We start from the raw sequence: 15,704 nt of genomic DNA, 5'->3' as shown, positions 1-15,704 counted from the left end.
GAACTACATAATGAGGAGCTTCATAACTTGTACTCTTCACCAATTAGAAAGATCGAGTAAAGGAGGATGAGATGGGCAGGGAATGTAGCATGCATAAGGTGAATATAACTGTATACAGCGTTTTTGTGGGAAGGCTGGAAGGATAGAAACCACTAGGAAGACCTAGATATAGGTTAACGGATAATATTGAAATGGAACTCAAGACAAATAGAATGAGGTGGTATGGAGTGGATTAAACTGGCTCATGATAGGGACCAGTGGGGGGGGGTTCTTGTGGATATGATAATGAACCTTTGGGTTCCATGTTGGGAAATTCTCCTGAATAACTGGTGGCTTCTTAAGGACTCACCTCCACCTCTGTGGAGTTAGTGATACATGGCACACATCAAGGGTTGGTAGACATGAGATATTTCATCGACCGAATGAGTTTTGTTGAGACTGAGCATGTATATGGGATCTGAGGCTCTCACAGTAGTGACTAAGAAGGTCAGTGTCTTCCAGGATGTGATGTCATGTAATCTGGTATATATTTACAAACAAAAAAACTCCATGGTTTTAGTCTGCAAGCGAACTATATGGACCGAGCGACCACAGCTTGTCAGCAAAGTTAGTGCCAACTTTAGCGGAGAGAGGGTGTCACTACTCCTCAGGAAAAATCTGGTAGCGCCAGGAATTGAACATGGACCTCTGGATCTATAGCCGGGAACTCTCACCACTAGACCACAGAGATTTACTATGTTACTAAAATCCACTGTACGTTTTGACCTGTATTAGATGGGACAGTGTCGAAAATGTTAACTCATAAATTGATATTGCATTTTTACTGTCTTACTGAATACATAGATCCAGTTTCCTACAAGTTTACACAGCTTTATTCCTGCTTTTTTATTTCACAGAGTAAATATTGATACAATTTCCTTCACTGTTTGCATGGTGGAAGTGGGTTTAAAATATTAGGAGATGGGATACAAGTTGTGGAAGACAGAAACATAGATAGAAAAAAAAAAACTCTGTGGTTTTAGTCTGCAAGTGAACTGTACTGATGGAGTGACTGCTGCTTGTCGGCGAAGTTAGTGCCAACTTTAGCGGATAAGGGGTGTCATGTGGTCAGCGCAACGATTCCTCATGGCCGTTAATTTTGGTTTTCTAGACCATAGCCACCATTTCCTTTGAAATAGCTCCTCAATTATCCTCATAAGGCTGAGTGGACCCCATTCCAGAACCACTGCTTCTCAGAAAATCTGGTAGTGCTGGGAATCGAACCTGGATCTCTGGATCTGTAGCAAGGAACTCTGACCACTAGACCAAAGAGGTGGTCAGCACAGATGGAAGGATAATTTTAAAATGGATCTTGGGGAAAGAGGCTGTGGGGATGGCCCACTGGAAAGTGTGTGGTGGTGGTTTCAAAGATACAGATTCCATGAATTACTACAGAATGTGCTGTAGGGGAAAGTAAGTTGTGGCATTCAGGTTCAGAGGGATGAGAAAAGTGCGGGTTACTGATTTAGACCAACGATGGTGAGGCAGATGATGGTGTGACTTGTGAATGTTGACAACATTGCAATTTTTGCTGCAGTTTATTTGTGTATTCATGCTAAATCATTGATTATTTCTTTTCACTTTAAGAAAAGAGCAAATTATAATCTTACTGACAACACTATGTACTAAATGAAATGGAAATCTTTTTGTCATTTTATTTATTGTGCAAATTTTGTTATAAATCTATTTACTTGAAACAATATTGTAGCATTGTATGCAATTTGTTGTCTTCTGTATTATAATTCCATTATATACTTAAACAAAGTGAGCCTTAAGTGAAGGGAGGCAATTCAAGTTGGACACACTGTACTTAGTACTATGTGTTGTAGGTAACATAATGGAGATTATACAAATGTTTACACTGTATGTTGTGTTCTGTTACCAGCCAGAATCATTCTTGACATGCTGACAGTCCTTCAGCTTGTCATGAAGTTCACACCTTTTATGGAAACCGAAGTTCCTTACCATGTTCACAAGAGCTGACCACTAGAACCTATCCAGAACCATCTAGCATTTGGAAAAAAGAAATAATATCAGATTTGAGTTTCCCACAACAGTTACAAGAAGGTTATATCTTCTGGGATGTTATGCTGTACATCAATAAATGTGCGAGAATCAAATATTTAAAAAAATTTGCTTAGTGAGGGGTGGAGTCCAACTGGGTCCACTCGGCATGGCGGCCACTGATTGGCCTATTGTAGCCTGCCCTGGGTGATTATGATGATGGAGAATTTGGTGGAATGAAGACTGGCAGGGGAAACCGAAGTACTCTAAGAAAACCTGCCCCAACACCACTTTGTCCACCACAAATCCCACTTGACCAGACCTGGGATTGAACCTGGGCCGCCATGGTGGGAAGCCAGCAACTAACCGCTTGGGCTATGGCATGGCCAAGAATCAAATATAGTCCAGCATCAAAATTTTTCCAATAATATTTGTAACCATGGCCCACAAGTTTGGATAAAACCATGCTGCTTTATGGATACTGCAGGTTATTTAATTCATTGTATCCATTCAACTGTATAGGAAATTTTGTGTAAATCATGTTGAAATCGTGAATTGTTGTGAAATCGTGTGTGTAGCACTACTACTACTACTAAAGATTTTGTTTTCAAAGCAGGTCCACTTATACATGAAAGATGAGGAAGATTGGAAACAAGAATTCCTGACGTGAACACTCTTTGTTGCTATTTTCTATGCTATATTTTGTTAACTGTAAATCGATTTTCTGTTGGATTTATTTCTGAGTGGCACATGTAATATNTAATCATTGAACACATGCAAACATTACACTGAACAGGAAAAAATTGCAGTACTCACTTTTTATAATTTTACCAGAACTCCAGCAGACTTTTTTGCATGCAGTTTACTCTCTTGGCTGCCTGACTTTCCACAAACACTTTAGCTTGAGAAATTAGAGTAAGCATGTCTGAATCATTCCGTTGCATGGCAAACTCCTGCAGTACCTTTAAACTGTTGGCAGCATCCTGATAAGTCTTCACTCTACACTTTTCTTCTTCTATCACAAGGTCATTTTCCTCTTCTTCCTCTTCCTCCTCCTCCTCTCTTCCTTTTTGATTTTCTCTAAAATTCTCAACTAATACATCGATATCCATTGTGTCTGGTTCTGTTTGCACATCTTTGTCTATGTTGATGTAGTCCTCAGCATTGCAGTTACTGAAAGCAGCTTCATTCATGCAATGTTGTAAGTCCTTCTGGTCATTCTCATTTTCTACACTAGGAGTAACTTCTACCGTAGAAAATCCTGCTTTTTTTAAACACTTTGTCACAGTTTCTGGTAACAACTTCTTTACTGCTTGACTTATCCAAATAACCGCATCTAGAACCGAGACACAGAGGCGGATGATGTAGAATTTATATTGACGAGCAAAGATTGCATTATTAATTTATGATAGTGGACCTTAACATTCCGAATGATGCCCTGATCCATTGGTTGAGAAACACTAGTGGTGTTTGGAGGGAACCAAGCAAGTCGCACTTTGCAAAGTTCGATATGGGGGTGGCATGTTGCGTTATCCAAGAACAACAAAACATACTGGTTTTGCATTTTCATTCTACCATTGAAGAACAGTCCAGTCTCATCACCGTTCACTATGTTTTCAGGTTCATATCCCTCGATTATGGATGGCAATTTAGCTTCCCATTCCTCAATCACTTGATTCATCACAAAGTTCATTAAAAACTATCCGATGTCTTTTGCGAAAACTCTCCAACCATCCATTAGATGCTTTGAATTCAGTCTTCCCCAGTTTTTCAGCGACTTTTTAGCATATTCCTGGTGATTTTTCGCCCTCACACTGACAAACCACTCCCACACTATTTTATTAACGTCTTCTTTTGCAGTTTTCTTAAGTTCTCTTTTTATTTTTCCATTAGCACAAGTTTCCCACTGCTTCAGAATTTCTGTTTTCTTCTTTAGAATCTCATACACTTGAGTTTTACCAACGTTAAACATCTTCATGATCTGCTTAACAGACAATTTATCTTGCTTACTCACATGAATCACTTTTAATCTTGTGTTAAGATCAAGCACAACTCTTGTCTTTGTAGCCATGATGACAACTGCTAGACTAAAGTAGAACTGTAGGCCTAGAGCCCTCTTTTTTTTCCTTGGCACTACATCCCCAGTGGGCCTAGGCCTACCTCCATGAACTTCTCCGTTCACGCCTAGAGCCCTTACTGAATACAATTTCCAGAAGGGGAAAACAATTCTGCTGAATCTCAGTGCAGGTAGTGCAGTACCGTTAGAAGCTTATTTTAAAGAATTAGGGAAAACAAAATTCTGTAGAATGTATAGGATGCCTAAAATTATTCTAAATGATGCATTCCGGAAGACTGGAAATTTTCCATATATAGGCTTATTTTGATTTCCGTTGTCCGCGTTAAACAGTTTCCGTTTAATCCAGGTTATTTAACATCTTTTTCAGCCCCAAAGTCAAGGGACCTGAAAATATTTCCATTTAAGGCAGGTTTTACTATATATTTATACAGGGTGAAAATAAATATATGTTACAATAATCTGTGGTAGACAGATGGATTCAATCTGGTCATATTTTGTTAATAAACCAAAGTTTCTGAGAGGATGCACAAGTTTTAGGGGATGTTATTGTTGTTTTACATTATAAAAGTTGCTCAAAATGAGGTGTAGGCCTTGTCAGATTTATTTCTAAATTACCTTCAAATTGAATCAAACGAAGAAACTCACAGAATCTGTGTAAGTGTTTATGGTTTTACAGCAGTGATTATTAAGATTGCAGTCTTCAGGGTTGTGGCATCATGTAGTTTTGTGGGCGGATACCAAGTTTTGAAGGAACATGCTGCCTTCCTTTCCCATATGAGTTCAAGTTCAACATACTCGTAGTGCAGAATATTACAGGTCAGTTAGTCACCAACACTGTGCATATGACATGCTTTGTACAAGAATGAATTCAAGTTTGCTATATTCACTTTAGAGACTGATGGTGGGTTGGTGATGAATGAAGATGCTGTGGGTTCTGTAAAGAGCGAATTTCTTGAACATCCAATTGCTGAATGAGCAGAGATGGTCATTCACAAGAAATCTGATTATTTAGGAATTATTAAAATTAGTATTTTAATAAGCTAATCCTGTTTTGGCAAAGAACGATGCATTCTCATAATTAAGAATTTCAGAGCACCAGATATGTGGTCTGGAAACAGTGATTTGAAGTAAAGTGCAACATTACACTTCCACCAATACATAATGCTAAACTATTCTTAGTTTCTTTACATATTGGATGCCCTCTGTCAAAATTTCCATCTGTATATTGCTGAAAAGAAATATTAACACCTTTTTTTATGTACTACAGAATGTAGCTTAATTAAGACCAAACCAGAATTATGCAGTTTTGGCACATTTCAGAATCACCTGTTAGTTTAATCATGTCCATCCATTCACAAGTACCAGTGCATACAACTGTCCCATGGTTCTTGTTTGTCGCCTAAGGGTTAATAATTCAGGACCTCCCCTAAAAGTGGATCACCCTGTACAACATTTGGCCATGTCACTCACCACACCAAATCCTGATGATGGAGAAAGAGACGGTCTCTGAAACACTGATACAGAGGAGACTTCATTGCATATGATCACTGTGAAAGTTTCAAATCATAATTAACTTTAAATTATTTACACTGATAAGCTTTCTCCCATCTAACCTGATGGTTTCAGAAACTTCATTTTAAGTTCATATATACAAATTTCTTAAATTACATTCTGTTACAGTTTCAAAATGACTTCATACATTACAGTGACATTCACTCAGTCATACAGTGACATCTGACAGAGAACTAAAAAAACTTCACACAAACAATTAACACGACAATTATGTGGTAATTAATGTGACACAAAGTATGGTAGCTGTATTTTTGTTGCAATATATTATTGTAGTTTGTTAGTTTATATAAAACTTGTACTTAAGCCCATCCACACGTTGCAGGAGAGATAACTGAAGAGACATTTCATAGAGTTTTCTTTGATATAACATCATAAAGCCCTGGGGAAAGTCAACCAACATTTCAGAGAAACATGTCACCTCCATCTTCAAGGCTGTAGAGTAAGCCAAGCAAGAAACCAGCGTGAAACAAGCAGCAAACAGCGAATGTCCTGAAACACTGATTGACTTTCACCACACTACAGTGTTACATCCCAGAAGAAAGAACTCTTTATGAAGACCAATGTGAGAACCTCAAATCTCATACAGACATCTTATAGTTTGAAGAAGGCTTCAAGCTGTATAGTCTGAGATTTCAGAGTTGTCCTGGACATTGAGACATCTGGTTGCTCTGAATCATTGGTACCCATCTACCAGACTGCATGGCATCACATCACAGAAGATGACTTCAAGATTTCACTCAACACACAAAATTCATTCTCTGTGTTTGTTCTATGAAATATTGCCAACAGAAATGCTGAAGTTAACACGAAACTGTGACAATCAGCAGAATTTGAGATTTTGTTTAATTATCTCTCCATTCTGATCTCACAGGAGATGCTGAAGGTCCCGCTGAACACATCCATGTGTAAACATACACTTTCAAAGTCATACATACTTCAAAGCTTGGGCAAATGATTATGCACAAATTCATGACTACACGTCTGCTACAGAAACAACAGTATCTTATCCTTTGGGATTCTGACACTGACATATAAGAATCCACCAGGTACAATTAATTTTGTTTGAATGGGTATGGAACTTGGTCTCTGACATGAAAGGAAGAATGTGACCGAAGGTGTCTGGGAACAGGGTGCTGCTATGATTTGGAGAGGGAAGAAGAGGGAGAAAACAGTGTGAGGCTTGATAAAACTGCACAGCAAAACACTTCATAATTTGTACTCTTCACCCAGCATCATTAGGATGATCAAATTGTGGAGGATGAGATGGGTGAGACATATGGAACGCGTGGGAGAGATGAGAAATGTATATGGAGTTTTGACAATAAAACCTGAAGGAAAAATACCACTTGGAAGACCTGGGTGTAGATGAAAGAATAATATTCAAATGAAACTTAAAGGAATAAGATGGGAGGGGCTGGATTAATATGAATCAGGGTAGTGATAAGTGGTGGGCTCTTGTGGACATGATAATGAAATTTTGGGTTCCACAGATGCTACAAATTTCTTGGCAAGCTGAGCAAATATTAGCTTCTCAAGGACTATGCTCCATGGAGGTAATTAGTTATAAAAGTAAGGCTCAGTCTTGCAATGGAAAGGAATGTGATTTTCTAATGTTAGATCTATTTATTTGAATACCTGACAAATCATCAAGGTGAGAACTTCTAAGCTATTTATTTATTCGACTCTGAGTGCGATAACTCAGTTGGTATTGCAATAGGCTATGGGCTGGATGGCTGGGTTTGGTTCCCAGCAGAGGGAGGGATTTTTCTGTTCTTCAAAACATCCAGACCAGCTCTCGAGTGCACTCAGCATCCTACCCAATGGATATCATGGGGTTTTTCTGTGTGTGTGTGTGTGGAGGGGGGGATAATGTGGGCAGGGCATGAAGCTGACCACTCACCATCTACGTCCAAGGTCAATAATGGTGGAACTATACCTCCACTCCTCCATGTGTCTTCATGGCATAGCATTTAATTAAGAACAGGAACAAGTTTACCTTTTTTTTTCATCATCCTAGATTTTTTTATATAAAATCCATGGTTCTGAAATGGGTTTGCTGTCTTCAGTGGGACAGGCAAAATTACATACATACAAGATGTATAATTCCTCATAATACAAAAGGTTTATATACATATTAAAGTATTTGAGGGCCTGAAGACGGCACATTTGCCCTGAAACTTGTCACTCAACTTGTATAAACTAGCCTGAGAACATACGCATTTGAAAATTTATGTACAGCGAAACCCCTGTTAATAGTGCTGTAGGGATCATTAGATTTCAAGACTAAACTGAAGATCTTAAATGGGGGAATAACATTGAGATTACTGACTTGGGGTCACTGAAACTGAATATTAAATAAGGAAAATACCTTATACTGTGGAAACTGAATGGAGGTTCCACTGCATTTATATAAAGTCCTATTGTGTTGCATTCCTAGGTTGAGACATTTTCATACTGTGTGTACAGTATGACCTTTTTCATATTTTCTCCATGTTAAGAGAGAAAGTGAACCCATTTCTGAAACACTGATGTCTTTATATAAAGAAACCAGATGATATACATTATGAGAATAAAGAGTGTTACACAATGTGATATGCCATCATCAAACAGTAGGCCAACTTGTAGTACACTCTAATCTGTTTTTCTTGTTCCTTATTTACAGCACTGTTAGTATATAGATCATGTAGCATTGAATGGTAGGACAACTGGTAAATAATAAACTGGGAAGAAGCAGTCATGGCCTAACTGGCATACTATCCCAGCATTTCTGTGAAGGAACTGAGAAAAGCGAGAAAATCTGCAGTCAGGATAGCCAGTGCCCCACCTGAGAGTAGAACGGAGCACCACCCTCATATTAATCCACAACTTTAGGGCTGTGCCACAGCTCAAGCAGTTAGTCGCTGGCTTCCCACCGTGGTGGCCCAGGTTCAATCCCGGGTCTGGTCAAGTGGAATTTGTGGTGGACGAAGTGGTGCTGGGGCAGGTTTTCTCTGCGTACTTCGGTTTCCCCTGCCAATCTTCATTCCACCAATTGCTTCACAATCACCCTCACCTATTATCTGGGCTGGTATGGCCAGAAGTGGCCAGAGTACAAGGAACTTAGTCCCACTCCACTAGTAATAAAAAAAATCCACAACTTTACTACTCTACCTAACACTCAAGTCATTTTATACTGTAAACTGCAGGGATTATCAGATAAAGTCTGTGGTTGGACCAGAAATGTTTTCTGTGGCAAACACAGCTTTACAGTGGGGGGGATTCACTGCTTCTCAGCTACATTAAGTTTCAGATGTCTGACTGTGCAAGAGAACATCAACAGCTAAAAATTATCTTGAAATGCAGCATATTTGTAAACAGTCTTGGGAACACAATCTTATTTTATGAATTAGCCCAAAGATATAAAAGCTGAAGCTTTCACAGTGAAAATACCGGCTCTGGAGCTCTTAGTAATTTATCATAAGTAAGTAAAGCTATCCATGTACCGTGAAGGCCCATAGGGTTGTGAGATGTTGAGGGTCCCACATTATCTAGACAATTGGTTCAAAGATGGCGGTAAGGTTGTCAGCCTTACACGCCGGCCGCGCTTTACTCCCCAGGAAAATTATTTAATTAATTCCTGGCACTCATTTCTGTTAGAGGCTGAGTAAACCACAGGGCCTAATTTATCATACAAAATTTAAACAATTCAGTCACTTTGCTTCTGCTGAATACTGAATGACACTCTGCTTCAAGTTGTGTCTTCCTGCTGAGTTTTCTGCCTGAGCAAGAAGGTTCAGGCAGTAAAACTTCATGAGGTGTCCAGTTCAGATCTTGGCCACGATATCAGTTATCCCAACTAAGGTTTTTCAAATTTTCCTCAGGCCCTCCAGGCAAACTACAGCATTTAAATAGGCTATGACTGTTTCTGTTCACATTCTTTTCAATTCATCAATCTTCCTACCATTTGCCACCATACAGTCTATGCAACTGACAGCGTCATTACATAAAATACATATAAGTATTTAAAAATTTAGGCTTTCTGACTAAAATGTTGCACATATTTATCTCAATCTGCATACTGCATGGCCCACCAATCCCATCCTCCTTGAATTTATTCAGTATAATATTATATGTTGAACAGCATGAATTATCAAGCTCTTTATTATGATCACAAATCACTAATCTCAATTCCATCTATTTAATATATTCTTCAGTTTAATGCTCAAATTCATTGCTCCCAAAAGAAACTTTAAATGGGGGTTCCACTAAACTTTCCTTTGTACCATGTTCTCAAACAACCTACATTTCCCCTCTGTTTACAACACAAAGACAATCATACAGAGTATGTATACAATGTAGCATTTCCGTATCATAGCAGCACACTACATTCCAGTTCCATGCTTCTTGAACACTTAATTCATAAACAGATAATAGTGTGCATCAGAAACAAGCAGAGGAGGAGAAAACTATGGCTCCAACAGCACCAACATTTCAAAAAGCTCTAAAAAGAACGTTCACTGTATGACAATGTCTGTGATACTACAGTCTTGTGAGAGTTAAAAAAAAAAAAACCAAATGCACAGTTAATACTTGAGGAAGCACGCAGTGAGACAACCTACTATTTACAAATGGTTACAATATCATAACATATAAACTACAACACTTATCTTATTTTTATTGCAGTATCATTATCAATCACTGATAAAACAAGATTCTGCTTTATAATTTCACATAATTTATCTCCATTTTGCAAGAGTCCGAACAATAACTCTTCTCATACAAACTGTGTTGATTGCAAGGAAAAAATCTTGCTCTTTCTCTCTTTGTGTTAGTGTCTATTGCTCCATATTGCTAGAGGGACCTGCTCCCAGCTGCGGATTGGCAGGACTGGCTTCACTGGTGGTACTTTGCAACGTCATTGCTGTAGCTGTGTTTTGGTGGACAATGTTGGTAGCAGCTGGTCTCAGCCCAGGGCTGATGATCCGAGCATAAACTTGTTGTCGACCTAAGAAAGTGACAGTAAGCACACCATGTGTCATTTTCCGACAGTTTCTTGAACTGTATCACACAAGGTATTTTGTAACTGGGACTTGTTTTCCAAAGGTGACTGGTTGAGATCTCAGCTTGGGCACTGAGTATCTTGACTGAAATTCTTTCTGGGTTCTCTCACCCTCTACAATAAAATTACCTTAAATTAGGGCACAACTGCTTCCTTCCAGATCCCTTTTCCTTGCGGTATATTTAATAATGCTTTCAGCAACTCAGATTCTATAGTGCTGAATGACAGGATGACTCTGAATAATGAACTGGAAAGGATGTGGAAGGAAGAGTTCATGGCTTAATTTAAGATGTCACACGAACATTTGGATGGAAAGACTAAGGAAAACCATGAAATATAAATATATCAGTTAGGATAGTCAGTAGCCCATCTGATATTTGAACTGGGCACATCCTTAATACAAGTCTGAAGTGTTGCCACTTGAACCAACTTGCTCAGTCTCCGACACATGTACGCACAGATGCACACAAACTCAGACACACGCGCACACCCTTTCCAATTCCACATTCATTACTACCCTTACCATTTGGCGCTATATAGTCTGAGCTGCTACCACCCCTCTGTAAACACTAGTCCATTTATTCATAGATCCTGAAATACTAATTTTTCATATTACTGTTTTATTTTAGTAATTAATGCTATAGCTTGGGTTAATAATCCTTAAATAAATATATACAAAATAAATTACATATTTTTTTTTGTGCATTATGACCTGTTGCAGCTTTCCTCACCTTTGTTGCTTGCTGCAGCAGTTGCTTGTGACAAAGGGATCACTTTTAGGCCTTGAAGGCCTTGCAGACCTTGCAGGGTCTTAATATTGAGAGTCCCTCCTTGAAAACCAGGTGGCAGCAATATCTGTTGAGCACCTCCCTGCTGAAGCACCAGAGTCCCACCCTGTGCTCGCAATGCTTGTGATGCTAATACAACCGTCTGGCCACCCGTAGCTTGTGATGTCAGGATTACGTTCTGCAAACAACCAACAATTTTCTCATATTGCAAAGACATTCAGGGCTGGTGTAAGCCTAAAAGTTGTTTTGTGATCTGTCAGTAACAGTATGTTCCAAGAGTCTGTGACTGAACTTAAAATTTGCATAAAACAAGAGACATCCTTGCATGACTCTCAGAGCTGTGCGAGAGAAAAATATGGTAATGAGTCCCCCAGGACCTGGAACCAAGAATGGCTGTGCTGGTGAGGGCCAGCAGCCATTTATCCAAAGCCAAAGCACAAACAAATCCAACTTTATCAGGAAGGCAGGTGTAAATTTATTTCAAGGTTGAAGGTCATACACAAAATATCAGCTCCTCAAGCATTTATTCAGTACTGGTAGTAATTCTGTTTTTCCTTTAGCAAGGTCATGCAACAAAGTCCCAGGAATGGCACTTGAGACCCCCAACTCTGTGCACTACAGTGAGTTATCCATTTAATCAATCCTTTGCGAATGGCTTTTCTTACCACTAAATTGGGATTTTCACTAAATGGGGGTTATGCAAAATTATAATAAGGAACTATTCACCTCCTTATAAGACTTGTTGTTTATAATTATAATAAAATAATTTCTTTATATAAGTAAAGAAACTGTTTATACACAAATAAACACAATTTAATATTTGGAGCTTCTGCAGTGGCTAAAGCTGATAAAATCTTCTAGCTATCAGTCTTGCCACTTGGTTAAAAATTACTGATGCTCCAGGGACCACCCCTGTCCCCATCATCAGATCAAAGAGCCTACTGTTAGTGTAGGTAGCTGTCACTAAAAATTACTGTTTTGGGATGTGATACCATGCAGTCAGATAGACAGCTACCAAAGTTCAAGAAGAACCTATTGCCTCCATCTACAGTCCATCATCAAGGAGACAGCTGGTTGCTCTGAAATGTTGCCAAATACCTAGTAGACTACATGGCATTGCATCTCAAAAGACAGTAGTCTTCAGTTACTACCATAAGAATGTTAAACCTCACAAGGACATCATCCCTTGTGTGTGAATAAAATGGATAGATGGATGCGAACAACAGAAATTCGCAGAGGAGGTTAACAGCATAGGGGAGATGTGGAGGTCAGTCCATGGCCCTTATACAGAGTACCCAAAATGACTGTGATGGCTTGGTTTTTAATCACCTGGCCAGTTGGTCCCTGTATGGGTGTAGACTGAGCTTTACTGGCAAGTAACACAGGTTTGCCACCAATGTGGGCCAGGTTGAGTCCACCAGCTGCTGGCCCTATCATGCGCAAGTTGGCAGTCGCTGTAGTTGCAGCTCCTGCGACCACAGGTTTGCCTGCGGCTGTGACGAGTTTTGTGACTTGTTGCTGCTGTATACCCGCTGTTGTGGCAAGGGACTGAAACAGTTTTGTTAAAATGTCCTGCATTTACCTACTGAATCTGGACCGTGCTTCCTACCATACACCAGATCACACCCAGATAAGGGGATTTCACTTGCTGGGATGGCTATTTTCTTATGAATACTAGACTCAAATTTACTATATTTAAGACAAAATGGATGAGACCAAATGAATAACAAAAAGAGTTTAATCTTTTGGAATGTGACACTGTGCAGTTAGACAGAAGTTTACCTTTAGAATTACTGGGTTTCTGAACTCTGTCCATCGTCTGGTATTCTAGAAACTAGAGAACACAATGTTTTGGAAACATCTGTTTCCATCCTCAGGTGAGGAGGGGAGGAGACATCTACTCTGTTGGGTCCCTTAGAAAGAGATAATTTCAATCACTGGACCTTTCTAAGGGACCCAAAGGAGTAGGTGCCTCCCCCTCACCCGAAGACATAAACAGATCCAGTTTCCGAAACGTTGTATTTTCCACTTTCTAGAATATCAGATGATGGGCAAAGTCCAAAACCTAGTATTTCTGATTATTATACACTACTGTCAGAACCATTTAGAAGTTTACCCTTGTTTCAGAGGAATGTCACCTTCAGGGTTGAAGAATAATCCAAGAAAGCAAGCAGGAAGCAAGAAGAGCAATATGAGTTGTCCAAAACAGCAGTAAATCTCTTCCATACTACATAGTGTCACATCCCAGAAGATAGTACTCTTCACATTCATTGCTGTGAGAACCTAAACTCTCACAAACAAAAACAACTGACAGTCACCATATATACTGACTCCTTCAAGCTTCAACAAAATAGACTTTGAATGACATCTGTAGGAGAAAATATCATTTACATACACAGTGGCAAATGCTTGTCACTTGTTAGGATGGACATTGACTGTGTTAATTTCATACTTATTAAAAACAAGAAAGGACAGAGGTCATACAAATCAGAGCAAATACTCGCACATGTTCCAAATGGATTCCTTGTTACTAGCTATTTTGCACTGGCCTTACTGCAGGTACAAATCTACAATCTGGGAAGTCAAATGAATTAGCTAGTGAATAATGTACATAACACAACAGTTTGGCTTAAGAAACAGTTCTGTACATTACCTGAAAAGGTTCAGTATCATGTTACAGAAACATTCAACCTTCTCATTATACCATTATGTGTTCATTTTTCTAGAAACAATCTCCACCACAATATATTCTTTGTAAGGTAAAGCTATCCCTTTAACAGTCCATGGAGGCCCATAGGTTTCTGAGACATCGAGGTCCCCAAGTATTTCTAGATAATTGGCTCATAAATGGTGGTGAGGTTGTCAGCCTTCCATGCTGGCCACCCTCTACCCCCAGGATGATTCATGGTACTCATTTCTGCTAGAGGCTGAGTTGACCCCAAGCCCATAATGTGGCTGGAAGGATTAGATCAATTGAAAATTCCAATGACCTCATTGGTAATCACATCTGTAACCTCCCAGCTTGCAGCATGGTCATTACAGTCATCAAAAATTCTTCCCAGAACTGATGTAATATCCTAGCACTTGCATGGAGGAAATGAAGAAAAACACAGAAACCATCAGTTAGGGAAGCTGGCATCCTGCCTGAGATGAAAACTGAGTTCCTCCTGTACGTATACATGTAGGGCATTACTGCTACACCAAACTGCCTGGTGGAGAAACCTAAGAGAAAGCAATGTTAACTGTGAGTTGCACTTTACAAGCTAAGCACTAACATACCTGCTGACTGGTCAGCTGGGTCTGAATCACTCGTGGCTGACCCACAGACAGTAAGTTGCCTTGAGACACAACTGCAAATTGTGTGCTACTAGGTATCTGAATCAGGCTTGTTTGTCCAGGTTTTCCTCCAGTTGTCACACGAAGTGCTGTGCCTGAGAAGGTAAAGAGCAATGCTGTAATTGAGTTGTGTGAGATAACAAACTTGAAGAAAACTCACCTATTAGGTCAAATTCTGAATATAATATCAGAATAAACTAGGGATTCTCTCAGAGAAATCTGTTGAGTTTGCAGATAAAAATAATGCATGAAGCCACTATATTTTCTAGCCATCCATATTTTGTTCTGCTCATATATATAATATTCTTTTTTGCGTTCTAACAATGTAACTAGTCCGAGACTAATGAGCATTTCTCTTCTGATTTAAACTACTACTACTATAACTAAATGTCTAAGACTACGGCCACCGGCGTGTCCCAGAATCTGGTGTCTTGAGCACATTATCTGTCTCACTAGTTCAAGTGGCTTGAGTCTTCATCTCAGTATTTTCACTAACGTGCACTTACACTTACAAACAGCTTGAGTTTCTTGAGCTTTCTCACTGTCCTTGCATTGTCAAGAAGCTGTATTGCTTCCACGTTAGTGCAGTGAAGCCGAACTTTGTGCCTCTAGATATATAATTGACTGGAATTTCCACTATGAACAAAGGTACTATACCAACCCTTCCACATACACAAACAATGGATTTGTAACAACAGTAATTACCAACTAGAACACAAGTCCTGTTTCCCTACAAGTAAGCCCCAAAATTAACAACGGAACAATTCAGATACACACACACATATATATATATTGTAACGTGTTTACGTTACTGAAGACGCAGTAGAGATGTTTAATTGGTTTATTTAAG

The 15,704-nt window shown here is 39.2% G+C and overlaps 1 protein-coding gene across 1 annotated transcript in view; it reads right to left on the bottom strand.

Annotated features, from left to right (window-relative positions):
• Positions 1 to 9,816: 9,816 nt before the first annotated feature.
• Positions 9,817 to 15,704, bottom strand: part of LOC111874194 (nuclear factor related to kappa-B-binding protein) — a 32,019-nt gene continuing 26,131 nt past the window's right edge. Inside the window, exons 13-16 of the mRNA XM_023869484.2 lie at positions 14,798 to 14,949; positions 12,848 to 13,066; positions 11,462 to 11,696; positions 9,817 to 10,676 (exon numbers count right to left, since the gene is read on the bottom strand). Of these exons, the coding sequence (XP_023725252.1) occupies positions 10,507 to 10,676; positions 11,462 to 11,696; positions 12,848 to 13,066; positions 14,798 to 14,949 (776 nt within the window). The 3' untranslated portion in view covers positions 9,817 to 10,506. The remainder of the gene's footprint in view (positions 10,677 to 11,461; positions 11,697 to 12,847; positions 13,067 to 14,797; positions 14,950 to 15,704) is intronic.

This window comes from Cryptotermes secundus, unplaced genomic scaffold (genome assembly GCF_002891405.2).
Source record: "Cryptotermes secundus unplaced genomic scaffold, Csec_1.0 scaffold26, whole genome shotgun sequence".
Taxonomy (NCBI): Eukaryota; Metazoa; Arthropoda; class Insecta; order Blattodea; family Kalotermitidae; genus Cryptotermes; species Cryptotermes secundus.
Note: the sequence above shows the minus strand (reverse complement) of the source record. Positions and strands in the feature narration are given on the sequence as shown.